This window comes from Neodiprion fabricii, chromosome 6 (assembly GCF_021155785.1).
Source record: "Neodiprion fabricii isolate iyNeoFabr1 chromosome 6, iyNeoFabr1.1, whole genome shotgun sequence".
NCBI classification, from domain to species: Eukaryota; Metazoa; Arthropoda; class Insecta; order Hymenoptera; family Diprionidae; genus Neodiprion; species Neodiprion fabricii.
Window position 1 is genome coordinate 22,690,268 of NC_060244.1, and position 13,592 is coordinate 22,703,859.

Genomic DNA, 13,592 nt, shown 5'->3' on the forward strand with positions numbered 1-13,592 from the left:
ATAACTAAACTTATAGGGGAACATAGGGCACGACGAATCCCCTGAGCCGACAATTATTTTTTGTTCCTTTTGAGCACCGCGTCACAATTTGCTTCGATCTATGTCGAACAAATTTATCATTATATTGCGTTATTTGATTAAAAAAAAAAAAATAGAAAGAATTCTGCTGAATGTCGGACTCACTCCAAAAAATGATTTACAAAATGTTTCAATTTTTTTTTATTTCAATGACTGCATCCTTTAATTCTACCTGCATTGAACGAACGATTGATTATCTATCGATATGTATGACCAAATAAATTTATATTCCGGAGCAAATGGCTTTTATATAAAACATTATTTTCAAAATATCTTGAAAAACAAAAAATTTTCCGCACTGAAAGAATGTTGCAAACTTTAATTCAACACACATTACACCAGCATTTAATAATATCTCGATATTAAAAAAAATTCTTTTCTATTTTGTCAAAATTTTTCAGAGGTTCCATTGTGTGCCTCGCGTTCCCCTACGGCATCTGACTGGCATCGTTGTGAGTCGTATATACCTATATTATATATGTGTTTATAGCACGCCTACACGCTCAGTAAATACACTTGCTTCCGGATCCACGCTCGCAAAAAAACGTATCGCCCGACCCACTCATCTATAAGCAGCGAGAAATACCTCGTTCAAACCGAACGTGTTATTTTCTCCTCGTAAATTACTTTTCTTCTGTAACTATTGTTATTGTTCGTGTTATTTTTTTTTGTTGCTGTTATTGTTAACAGTAACGGTGGTAGATAGTATCTTTACCGTTGTTACAGCAATGTGCATTTTTACGTAGGTACCGATACGTTATACGCCGATACACGTACAGCTTTTTTCACATTCCCGTACGCTGCTGTTTCTGCATCGCGAATAATGGGAGTATCGGTATACATGCTGTACCCATTCTTTTTTACGATGTTTGCGGTAATAATCTCATCGCCACCGTGCAACATCACACCGTTGTACGTACAAGCACACCGCAATAACGCATCCATGCCGAATGGGATCAGGTTTGATTCAATCCTGAGTCAAGATCAACTGACATTGTGGAATTAAGGTGTATTGTACGTGATATCTGTGGATGCGATATACTTTATAGGCAATACGCACACTGCAGCACTTTACTGCACCCTTTTGCTTACCCCGTCCACAGTCTCGGAAGGATTCACGAGATGCCGGTCGCGGCTTTTTATAGAGTAATACACAAATACGTTTTGACGGTGCCGAGCTGCGAGAAAGATTGCGAGATTGTATAATAATAATAATAATAATAATAATAATAATAATAATAATAATATCAAAAACAACAACCAAAAAAATAATAATAATAAAAACAATAAGATGAAATCGAGTCGTTGCTGAGATTTCCTGGACTCTTGTACTACAGACAAATGGCCAGCGACGATCGCATGATAAATGACTGCGGTCTTATTGGATGTATAATATTCGTTGCCACGTCGCTTTTTTCTCTACGTGATGTTTTTTTCGTGCGGTTTTGACGTGTGGCGGATTTTTATTTACTCTTCATACATGATATTTGTAATGCGCAGAGCGGCGAGTCTCTTTTAACTCGATATATACACACACGTACGTACATCAAATTTCTACACCGATATTAACGGAAGAGGAATCACGATTTTACCAATTTACTGAACGCGTGTCAGGAACTGACGTTTACCACGCGTACAACATATAAAGGACCGACGTTGTCGTAATAATATATGTCAAAAAAATTAAACCCAAGTACATGAAGTACCTACCTATCTGAATACAGAAAATTCGTCGGTAGGTCGATACAACGGTTCATCGAAGGTACGTGCAGTCATCAATGTTTCCTTATAACGTAAAAAGAAGCGATAAAATTATACACCTCCGAATGAGTCGAAGTTACCGCGCACGAACTTACTATTGTACAAAAAATTCGAAGACGCGATTCGTCCGCCGTCTGTGTGTTACGGCAAGTTATGAATTGGTTTGCTTTTTCAATTTTCATCTCAATCGTACGCACCTTACAAGCGCGGCAACAAAAAAAATAAATAAAATAAAAAACCGTACTTTACAAAGTTTTTTTCCTATCCATGGACGTTGGGATAATTGATAAATCGGAGTTTCGAAGAAAGGGTCAACGAATATCGCGGCTTTGTTTGATGGGATAGACGTTCGTGTTATTCCTCATCGCCGATTTATCATCGGCAATAAAATCGCGCAACACTGTGAGATGTAAAAAGAAAGGCTTGCTTCATCTGGTGACACGGTTGAACAGCATTTGCTAAGCGCGTTTTACAGAGATCTACGCTACCGACGCAACGACCGACGGTACGGTGCTGTGACCTGCGGCATACATATGAACCTCCACCACTGACGGGATCGAAGAAGCAGCCTCTTGCTCAACACGCATGACACCTACTCGCGTCCATATTTTTCAACGGGCGACTGGTGTTTTTTTTTTTAAAACCGTTGACGAAAAACTACGTAGTTACCTCCGTTAAATTGCGAGCTTCACCTATGAAGGTGAAGTAAAACAGATGACAGACGATGGGGAATTTTCATTCTCGGTCCGGACCGATTCACAGATATACAAGAAAGACGTGACTGCGAGAGATGAAAAAAAAAGAGGGAGGGGGGATCGCGTCGTCTCTCTCTGACTCGCGTCGGCTTCGCCGTCGGCGGTGGGTAAGGTGGTGGGGGGTAAGGGGAGTAGGTAGAGGGACGAAGATCGCGATAGGACGAGCTGAGATCGATGCTGGGAGCTGTTACCGCTGTTAGTAGTCGCTCAGTGCTTACGGCAAGTCGGAGTTGAAGCAGCGGTTTTTCCCGTACCCCGACCGCTTTGTCGCTCTCGATGGTGTAAGACTTTCGGCGTGTTACAAACAAGAAAAGAGAAAAATAAAACAGGCCTTGTACAAATAGTAGATATTAAGAAGTGTCGGTTGTGAAGGAAAATCAAGGTCGGACGGGGGGGGATTTCGGAATATCGCGAGAAAGGCGCGCGTGTGTGTGTTAAGAAGAAAGGAAAACTAGAAGCATATAAATTTAAAAATCACAAGACGCTCGAGACGCATCGCTAGCGCGTTTTCTACCTGCAACGTTGCGATAGCGGGGAACCTTTTTCACCCGTAACGATTCGATTGCCGCGGGGTGTTTTACGTACCGCCTGTTGTTGTAACGACCGAATCGCAGAAAGGCGAGGAGAGCTTTCGTCCCACGCTCATTTAACCGGACCTCTGGTGTTTTACCCAGCTCCTTAGCCGGGCTGAGAGAGCGGTTGAAAAGAAAATAACGGGGATAGAGAGAGAGAGAGAGAAGAGGAAAAAAGGAGAAGCAACGAGAGGAAGACTCGCCGGCTGAGTCATCGGGACAAAGAACAGCATAAACCAGCTGATAGAAGAAGAAAAGGGGTCGGTTGGTAGAGAGTGCGGCTGTCCGAGGAACGTAGCATGAAAATATGGATTTTAAAAGCCTGGTGTATCACGCAGCGAGAGACGGAAAGCTCAAACGTCTGAAGGTAGGAATGCGGTTCACGTTTTTATTTGCTCTTTACTATTTCAACCTTCTTCTTATTCTCATTCTTTTCGTTCTATTTTTATCGTTTCAACCTACGAATTAGCTTCGATCACTTTCGTAACCAATTCGAAAACCTCACGGACACTCGGTGATATAACTGTTTTGTTTTTCTCGAAACTCGATATTATTATCGCTCAAAGCATTTACCTCCCTCCTTCTCTCCTCCTCCTCCTCCTCCTCCTCCTCCTCCTCCTCCTCCTCCTCCTCCTCCTCCTCCTCCTCCTCCTCCTCCTCCTCCTCCTCCTCCTCCTCCTCCGCCTCCTCCTCTCCCCCCTCTATTCGAGGGCTTGAGAACTTGGCGATACTTTTATTATTAACGCGAAATGTTTAATTTACAATTAGCCTCCTTCCCAACCCGGGGGAAACGATAAGTAACGTCAAATAAGTTAATAAACCCACTTTTGCGGCACATACGTAATACATAATATTCGCTTGCGAACGATACGCGTCAACTGTGTAAATTTAAAAATAACTCTTTAAAGTCAGCTGCGGCAGATTTACGATAACTGTTTCTCATCGATTAACACAGGTTTCAAAAATATTTCATTCAACGAAAATCTTCGCATGTATCGCATGTACTTGATACTCGTTACAAAGAGTTTGAAATTTAAACATTATTCGAATAAGGCCATCGAGCGCCAATTTTTCAAAAGTATTTATCACAAATGTCGACAGAAATAAACTTGAAACATAATATTTATCACATACCTAACAAAGATTGTTATTCGTTCGGGATTGAATTTTTCACCGCACGTGTCGTCTTACATCTCCGAGATTTTAATCGTGCCCCCCTCCCCTCCCGCCCTCCCCCTCCCCCTCCTCAGGTATCAAAACAGAGATTAGTTTTGTGTTTATCTTTCAGTTATAGCTGTGCAGCATGTGTATATATGGTTACAGACGGCTATAAGCTGAAATATGGCCCTGAAGGATAAAGTATATCATACATATCATGCACCTTGTACGCATGCGCGTGTATTTAGACGCACGAGCAAACGTTAGCATCGCTACAGGATGTGACGTGGGTTACAATTAGTATTCGATGAGTGATGAATTAACGTATCGCTTCAACGCCCGCTATGTTTATACATGTATGTGCATAATGTCGCGAGTTACAAAATTGTCCCTGCGAATTCATTGGCAAGACACGATCTTCGTGTGTAAACATACTCGTCGAATATTTCTACGTTGAAATTAATATTACAATTGGATTTCAATTTCTTGTTCTATTGGAAAACCGTTTAAATCGGTTACAGTTACCATTCGAAATCGGAATCTGGCAGCAGACCGAGGTTCACCTCTTTTTTTTCTGGATTTCGCTTTCTGAAAATATTCCCGTTCAAATTGTTTACGCTAACTTGCAAATATTTCAAGTATATTATGATAATCAGCCTGAGTGGAATCATTTTTCAGCACACAAGGTTGCTACTTGCAACGGTATTACTCAAGAGTTTCGGTACACGTGTACACCTACCTACTCGATAACGTTTAGATTATTATATTTGAATTACTTCAATTTTCACTCTCGAGTCAGTGAATAATAACCGAACAGACTCGTTCCCAAAAATAAGATACACAGTTTGACCCACTTAATGACCAACCGCGACTTGCGCACGCAATGTTCTCGATTATTGGTAGAAAAAAACATGTAACAAAAAAAATAGCCCCTCCTTTCGGCATGCATTTATTCAAAGCTCCTATCCGAGGCCAAAGCAGCAAACGGTAGTTAGTTATATTTAGGAATTGATGTATAGTAGAGGCAAGCAGGCGTTTGTGCATAGGCGTCGTGAAGAGCCTGCAGAGCAGCTATTCCCAGGCGTAAAAAGAGACTCGGACACGGTCATTGGTTTTAACCCGAAGAAACCCACGGAAAGACGCTTCTGGCCGTCTGCTCTGAGTGAGAGCCAGATTGTGAACCACGGTCACCGGTCGTTCCGCGTCTGCGCAAATACGAGCTGGCCTTCCGTTTATTCCTAATTCATTTTCAATCCCTTCATATACGTTTTGCATTTCTATTTGAACTTGGCTACGTACGTAAGTGGGAATCAATGTTCGTAGTACACGTATATTATACACCTGGCTGATCATTCTTCAATTAGCGTCTGGAGAACGATTTATCATGCGCTTAATACGTGCATACGTCAGACATGCGACACTTTTTCAAGAAAGGTATCACATATTGTTCCTAAATTCTATGTACACGCGGATAAATTGAGTTATTCGTAGAAGACAAGTGTATGAGCGTTGCGTAGATAGAGTAAAGGGAAAAAGATCGTGTTGCAGTTCTTACTTGGTACTTCTTTTCTTTCCAACTCGCGGAAGTGTCGAAACAGGTATCGTTGGAAATAGGGAGGTGTTGAATAATCTTTGCCTTAACTTTGTCGTGATTTTTTTTAACCCCTCAGGCATATTTTTTATTTGTATATATATATTGTTATAGACATGAGAACCGTTGTAAGCGCAGGGAAAGATTTGAAATAACGAGTCTGGTACTCATTCACCGTTAGACGTAATTTTTATTTCGCATTAAATATATCGATGATAATCGGCGAATGGAGAATATGCGTCGTCGATTGGTTGGATCGATTGAAAAACTTCTATAGAATAATGAAATATTCGCATCAAATACCCGGAATCTTCTTTCAAGTCAAATTTAGTTCTTTATTCATCAAAAAGTTTCCATCTCTTTGAGGAAGAGAGACAGGTTGACATTTATAGTTGGAAAATTTTAATCGCCTGCTTTTTCCCTGAAATAACGTTGAAGTTTATAACTTTTACATCCGTACACTGGTTAGTATTTACGCGAGTACTTTGGCAGCCACTGAAGTCGATGTGTGTGTGTGTGTGTGTATATATATAATATATATATATATACACACACACATATATACACATGTATATATAAGATATTATACGGTTGCGCAAGCTCTCGTTGCCTGCGCATTTCTCAAAATATCTTCATTTATTCCCGCCTTATTATAACGTCAGTTTAGAGAAACAGAAATAGATCATTCTTCGCAGATCCGCGTTTCGTTCCCACTTTGAGACACGCGCCGCCGTTCGCGGGTAGCGAATAATATTATTTCGTAATAAACGGGTAAATTTTTTGTATACCAAATAAGGAAACGTGCGATCACATGTAGAAAATTTACAGGCAATCAACAGTGAACAATGTTCGTGTAATAACATAAGGTACAAAGGCGTAATATCAAAACGACCTACCTACTTCAAAAGAAACCCCTTCGTAAAAACCGACCTTATAATCGGCAATATGCCGCATTTTCGACGTCGATTTCACACTTTCATTTATTGCGAATAATTAATCGTCATTGTTTGCTAATTAGTTACATATTTCAATTTATGCCAAGTAAGATCGCCATCCGGTCACGTATATTCTTATAATTTGTACCGCCGCGGCACGGATTTTATGTATAATGTATGTTTATGTAATATTCCGTGTTATAATTTATGCCAACCACCGTAGAGTCACAAGCACGTTTAAAGTAAAGAAGTATACATTTTTCTATTACGAGTATTATAACGTATTTGATATTCGAATTTATACCTCTATGACTTCCTATGTTTGTACAAATAAAATATATTTATGAGGTTTTTCGGTGAGCAGTTTGCATTGGATAAATATTTTTCCGTGGATCATTAGTGAGTCTCGTTGTAATATTGGAATATTAGTATCCGCACTGTGTTCGTTAAATGTACGTACAGTATACATATACCTGTAGTATACAAACTATCCTGACCGACCGGAAAGAATTCAAATCACTCCTAGCATATTTCTGCGCAAAAGAACTTTTTTCCTCTTCCCGTGTTATCGTAATTATCGCAAATCGCAGACATGTAAGAACTTATCGAGGATAGGTTTTATATTGCAGTTTGTTTGGCCAAAGATATCGATTTCATTTGCAGTAAACCGAAACGTTAATTACAAAATTATCGTAGGAATAGATGCAATGTTTTTCCAATACGAACTACTTTGCAACGTCAGACATGACTTTGCAGATATAATGACGATGTCTGATTGAAATGCTACAGCATGATGTGCGAAACGTGTTATTCTTCTAACTAATGTATTCAGAAAATCTTAATTTTAAAATCGTGTAGAACTACTTGTTTCTATATTGTCTATTAAATAAATTTGTTACGAATATACTTGAATTAAAAAGATAATATTATAACTAAGGCGGCCGGTGAAACAATTGTGTAATCTTTAACGTTTTCCTAATAATAGGAAAAAAAGGAAAGAAAATTAGAAATGTCAACGAAGAAATCAATAAACAAGAAAATTAGTCGTTTGTCGGTTACATTTTATGACTGTAAAAAAAACTTTCGCGCTTTGACCTTCGTTTTCCATTTGTTATTCTTTCTCCTCTTCCATTTTTGTATAACGAATCTTAAAATGATTTGACGGTTACGCGTTTTACGCAGAGGTAGGCAGGCAGTCATACGCGTTTTTCTACACACAGGGACGAAATTGACGCGCACCAATCTATTATCGGTGTGTTTCTAATTGTGAGTTGGTAGGCTTCGTCGATTATGCCTTTCATAGCTCAAGGTCCCGCCGTACAAACACGCGTGTAAGTCTAAACACCGCGAGTCTGCTTACACGTATCGTTTGTGTTACAGCACTGGGCCTTTTAACCTTTGTTTAAATAGAGAGAGGATTTCGAATTGTTACGACTGCCTGCGGCGCTCCGAGAATGAGCGATCACTATTGAAATATGGTTGAAATTACAAGAAAATATTGATATACGATTATCATTGTCAATACCTCGTTTGATGGTTACATATTTCAACATTAAACTTCTTTATTTATTTTCTTTTTTCTTTTTTTTTCAAATTATAATAAATTATCAAGATATATATAAAAAAATATATATATATATATATTCTTTCATGTTTGTATAGGGATTTTCTGTTCATAACTGTAAAAAATCGATTTTTACGTTCTATGCCCAGAACTATTATACATTTTTCGGTTACGGTTAAAACTACTGTTTGGTAAAGAATATTGAAAATTTATTGCCATAAGGAGCCAAGAGGCCGTCGAAACTGCAATGCGGCAATTCACTCGTAATTTATAGAAACAAAATTCTGAGCGTATAATCTCGTTGTCCGAGCGATGCCGCGGAACTGGGCCGATTAAACCTGACCTAGAAACAAGCGCCGTCACGTTTCTAGCTCCGTTAATTCAGATCGTGACGCAAAGTTCAGCCGCGGCTCAAATTCACAGTATGAATCGATACGAACGGGAATGAAGGAATATTCACGTTACACACGTGTGGACAAAACTCTACATTGACACGTGGAAGTTTATTGCAAACATTGACAATTGTAAGCTGCAGTGCGACGTTTCTTGCGTACAATTAATTAATATAAATCGATGACGCGGTGTCGGTTCTATAAAGTAATACATGTATGTATATTGTAACGTACTTCGACGTTACGGAAAATAAATATGGATCCGCGAGTTTAATTATCAAGTCAAAAGAAATCAAGAGCGTGAATAAAATGTTGTGAAAAATGCTTTAATGCAAGATATGTGTTTCTCGTTTAAAGTCTGAAACAAGACTGTTTTTGCAATAATGTTGGTTGACGCAGCAACCTTATTCTTTTGAAAGACATAAGAGGTTTATAAACGTCCTTTATCTATGCTGACTACTAGATCATTAAAGAGGGGGCAAAACGGGTGATTTCACCCTTTGTAACAATATATATATGCATATAGATACTATATGTATACCCGTGTTACAAAGTGTGACTTTCACTGAACGATGTTATACGTGGGTACAAACGCGAGGCGTCGATTAAATTTAATTTGCCGCGATTATACGACTCGTTGAATCATTCGCTTATACGTTTATATACCGCACAACATTGTCATAACGTTAGTTCCCTATTCCGTCACGCGTGAGTACTCGACAGCTTTTTGTCGCGGTATCTTTTTTTTTTTTTTTATTATTTCTTTTTCACCCATTGTTTTACTCCGCCAATTCTCTGATAACAGATATATATATATATATAGATATAGATATATATATATAGATTTCACCCCTGGAATCGATAAATAATGATGAAAAAACAGTGTCGGAATTACTTGAGATTTTTGGATTGATCGGAAAGGGTGCTGAAATCAATTTTAAATTGGAAAGAAAAAATTCTCAATCTTCGAGTAAGAAAGAAGAAAACTATCGTTTGATTAATATTATTTAGTCGGAATAGAAGGGACAAAATGTGGATTGACCGAGAAACGAAATATTTTCAGCAGATAAATGTATTTGATGGTATTCTTATCACATGAAAAGGTCATACAGACTGTATTTGTTTTGCACAAAATGTTCATATAGGATATAAACGTTATAACGTAACGTACGTCATTGATAAGTTTGATAACAATCGCGGAAAAAAAATAAAAAAGTAGATAAATAAAATGCAGTGCGGCGGGCTCTAAAACGCTTTTCATTTATCAAATTGATTTCGAGACCGTTTCCGATCAAGCTAAAAATCGTAAATAATTCAGACTCAGATACTTTGATTTGAATTCCAAATGCTGAATTATCCAAAAACTTGCAATGAATATACTGTAAAACCACAAACATAATTTTCGTAGCTTTATTCCACGCATCGTGTGACTTTTAGATAACATCAATTTCCTACGCAAAATTGTGGCTAAATATTCGATTACTCATTGTCTATTACAACAAATTGTTACGTGACAACGCGCTACGATTAACGAGCTAATGGAATATCCCAGGTCAAAATCAATGAGAAAATATTGTTTTCTATTTTTATTTGTTTACTTTAATTTTCCGCTCGATCGGATAAAAAGGGGTCCAAGCATGTGTACCAGCGCCGAGACTGTAACTTAAAAGTGAAATTTTCATTGGGCAATACGAATTGCGGGTGATCCAGACTAGCTTCAGGCTCGCTCGAATCCATTGCGTAAGATCAGAGCAGAGCGCGGCGTTCGCGCGAGTTGCTTAAATCGTTTTTGCTCTTTTTCTTTGTACACAGCTTGGCTGTTTTTTCTCCGTTCTCTTTCTCAATTTCATTCGAATGAATTTTCCCGTTACGAAAATAAGAAGACAGAAAGAAAAAAGAATAAATGAACAATTGATTTTTCGCATATATAGTTCAAGGGTACAAGAGAGTTGGTATCTGTACGTACAGGCGAATATCCACCGCCGTCATGCCTTGATTACAGCTGATTATCGGGGCTTCGCGTTTTTAGTATTGTGGCTTTATACGATTACAGTAAGTTTCAAAGGCTGCGGCATTTGCGTTTCAAATTCTTTCAATGAATTACAGAACGAGGAGAAATAAAATTAACAAAAAAGAAAGAGAGAGAGAGAAAAGGCAAACCTCGATAACTGAAAATTCATACGACGAATACTTGATACAGGTTACGCGTGATAATACATACTGTATACGTAACCTACGCGTGGTCAATTCGATGAGGGAAACAGCGATTTCTAGGCGAATAAAATCCTTGACCAACGCTTGCGTATTAATGTATGTATGTATTTCGAATTCGGGTTAACACGGCAGCATCGATTTCTGTTGGTAGCGGCATAGCCGCCGCTGCCTCGGCCCATTTACAAAAATAAAACATCACCGTATCCCCACTTCTATGCCGTTACATGGTACATGTAACGTAGTTTGACAATTGGCATTAATTAACCTTTAATTTCAACGATCCCTGAAACGGTGCGAATACTCGTATACATTCCTGTGTAATGTTTTGTTTTATATGCGTATTATATGTAAATATAATCTGAAACGGTGATAGGATAAAGAAAAACTTTGAATAAATTGTAAATCGTATAAATTTATAGGCCGTGTGCCGCATTGTACGTATACCTTTGACGCGCAAGAGTCATTTTATACACATCTACGTACGTATGCAATTGTGTACTGTTGTGAAACAGTGGCACAATGATTCGGTACAAATTTCATTGTCTACAAACACTAGGGTGACTCGTTGTTTCACTTCTTTTTAAGATGCCACTCGAAAAAGTTTTTGGTAAAAATCAGCACAGAAAATGAAATAGGGACATTAAGGTGGTACTCCTTTCTCGGTTACAAAAATTGTTATCCATATTTCTCCGAGACGATTAATCTTTCGGATAAAAGACGAGAACGGACAACTGCGGAATTGTTAGGCGCGGTCTGCCGTTGATTGGTAAATGATTAATTGGACCACGATGCAAATAGATAAACTAATATAAGTATTCAAGTCCGTAAGGTGTACACGTAAAAATTAATGAAAAATATTTCAACAATCGGTAGCGACCTCTCAATATTTTCCTACCTTCTCCAGGTCTTACAATTTTCTTTTTTCTTTTTTTTTTTTAATATTTGTCATAAATTGTTCAAGTAGCATTTAGACGAATGCTGCATTTTATTCCCTTCTCTTACTCGCAATTCTATTTGTCATTATTCACGAATGTGCAACGCGTGTTTACATTCGTACAAGACAAGGCCACACTCATATTGAATAGAATAGGTATTTCATTTAATCTTTTTTTTTCAGCTTATCCACACTATTTCGACCCATTGTTTTTTTTTCGATTAATGTAGTATAGCCGTTACCCTGATAATCGGTGTGTATTCGGATTAAATACTTGGATTATGCAATCAATGTCCGAGTTTACTATTAACACTTACTTTCGGATGCGCATGAGACATGCGAGTGTGGGTGTATAATGAAGTAGGGTAAAAAAAAAAACGTAATGAATTTAAAAAACCAACGGAACGCGCTGTGCCGTCTAAAACTCGGTGTCGGTGATGTATATATTTGCTTCGAGTTTAGTCCGTATATAATGCGGTGAATTCTTGAGGAGAAGCAACAGAAAAAAAAGAGGAAAAAATAGTAGATCACACAAGTTGAGCGTACCGATTATCGACAGGTTTAGATACAATTGTCGAACCTTTTATTATCAAAAATTATAAATTGACGGCACAAATTGTGAATTTCTCGATGATACAAACCAATTGCTAGAAGGTTAGGCACTGCAAATTTATTTTTTCGTAATTTTAGAACCAAGGAACGAACAGATACGACCAAAAAGGGTCAGTAACTGGGACACTCACCTTACACGCGAACTTATATAGCTGTGAAAATCGATAGGGTAGTCGGAACGATTTCAGAGGCGGGCGAAGAGTACGGTTCGAAATGAAATCAGGAGTCCTCGTTATCCAATAGGAAAAGACTCGATCGAGTTACCCTGACACAGCTACCGCTCGGGTGAAATCTTATTTCAGTGCAGCTAACGATAAGTGATTACAAGTTCCTCGTGGCTGAATAGGAAGATAATCAACGGCTTCCGGAGAGAATGCGTTTAGCTTCTTTGACGCCTAAGCTTTTCAAATTTCCGATGTTTCGTAACGCTCAGAGTCTTATTTTCTATGAAATTTACCGTATAACGATTTTTTCCCCTCTCGTATCTTTCGCATAATTACTATCGATGCTACGTGTTACATTTAAATATTTAACGATGCCAACACGACGAGACGAAGAAGTCTTTCAACGGATCACCTGTAAATCTTTCAAAAATTACTCATCACAATTTCAGTATTTTCTATTTGTCTATTTCTATAAAGATCTTCGTAGCTTAACGAACATAACGACCCGATAAATATCATACCCGTTACACGGCTATCTCGTAATACGAAAATTAATCAAAATAGTGCCGATTATTCGCCAATCAACCCTCTTCGAGTTTTCTCAGAGTCTCGATAAGTTCGTGCGACTTTCCGCATTATACGTCGGTCAATCGTCGCCGTGCGACAAATCTCCACCCAGCACGCCGGATTCCTCCTCGGCTTAATTCGGCGTTCTAATATTACCCGTATATATACCGCGGAATAAACTCTGAGTCAGGCTTGCCTTGCCCCCCAGCAATGGGGCAATGCCCTGATGCGACAAAGAAACGGCAAGAGCCTTGTGCGAAAACCGTCCTTGTCTCGGTATTATTACGCGTGCACC

The 13,592-nt window shown here is 38.6% G+C and overlaps 1 protein-coding gene across 1 annotated transcript in view; it reads left to right on the forward strand.

The window, feature by feature from the left end:
- The first annotated feature begins 2,766 nt into the window (after nt 1–2,766).
- The window catches only part of LOC124184317 (protein fem-1 homolog CG6966), a 29,029-nt gene continuing 18,203 nt past the window's right edge, over nt 2,767–13,592 (forward strand). Inside the window, exon 1 of the mRNA XM_046573878.1 lies at nt 2,767–3,533. Within this exon, the coding sequence (XP_046429834.1) occupies nt 3,474–3,533 (60 nt within the window). The 5' untranslated portion in view covers nt 2,767–3,473. The remainder of the gene's footprint in view (nt 3,534–13,592) is intronic.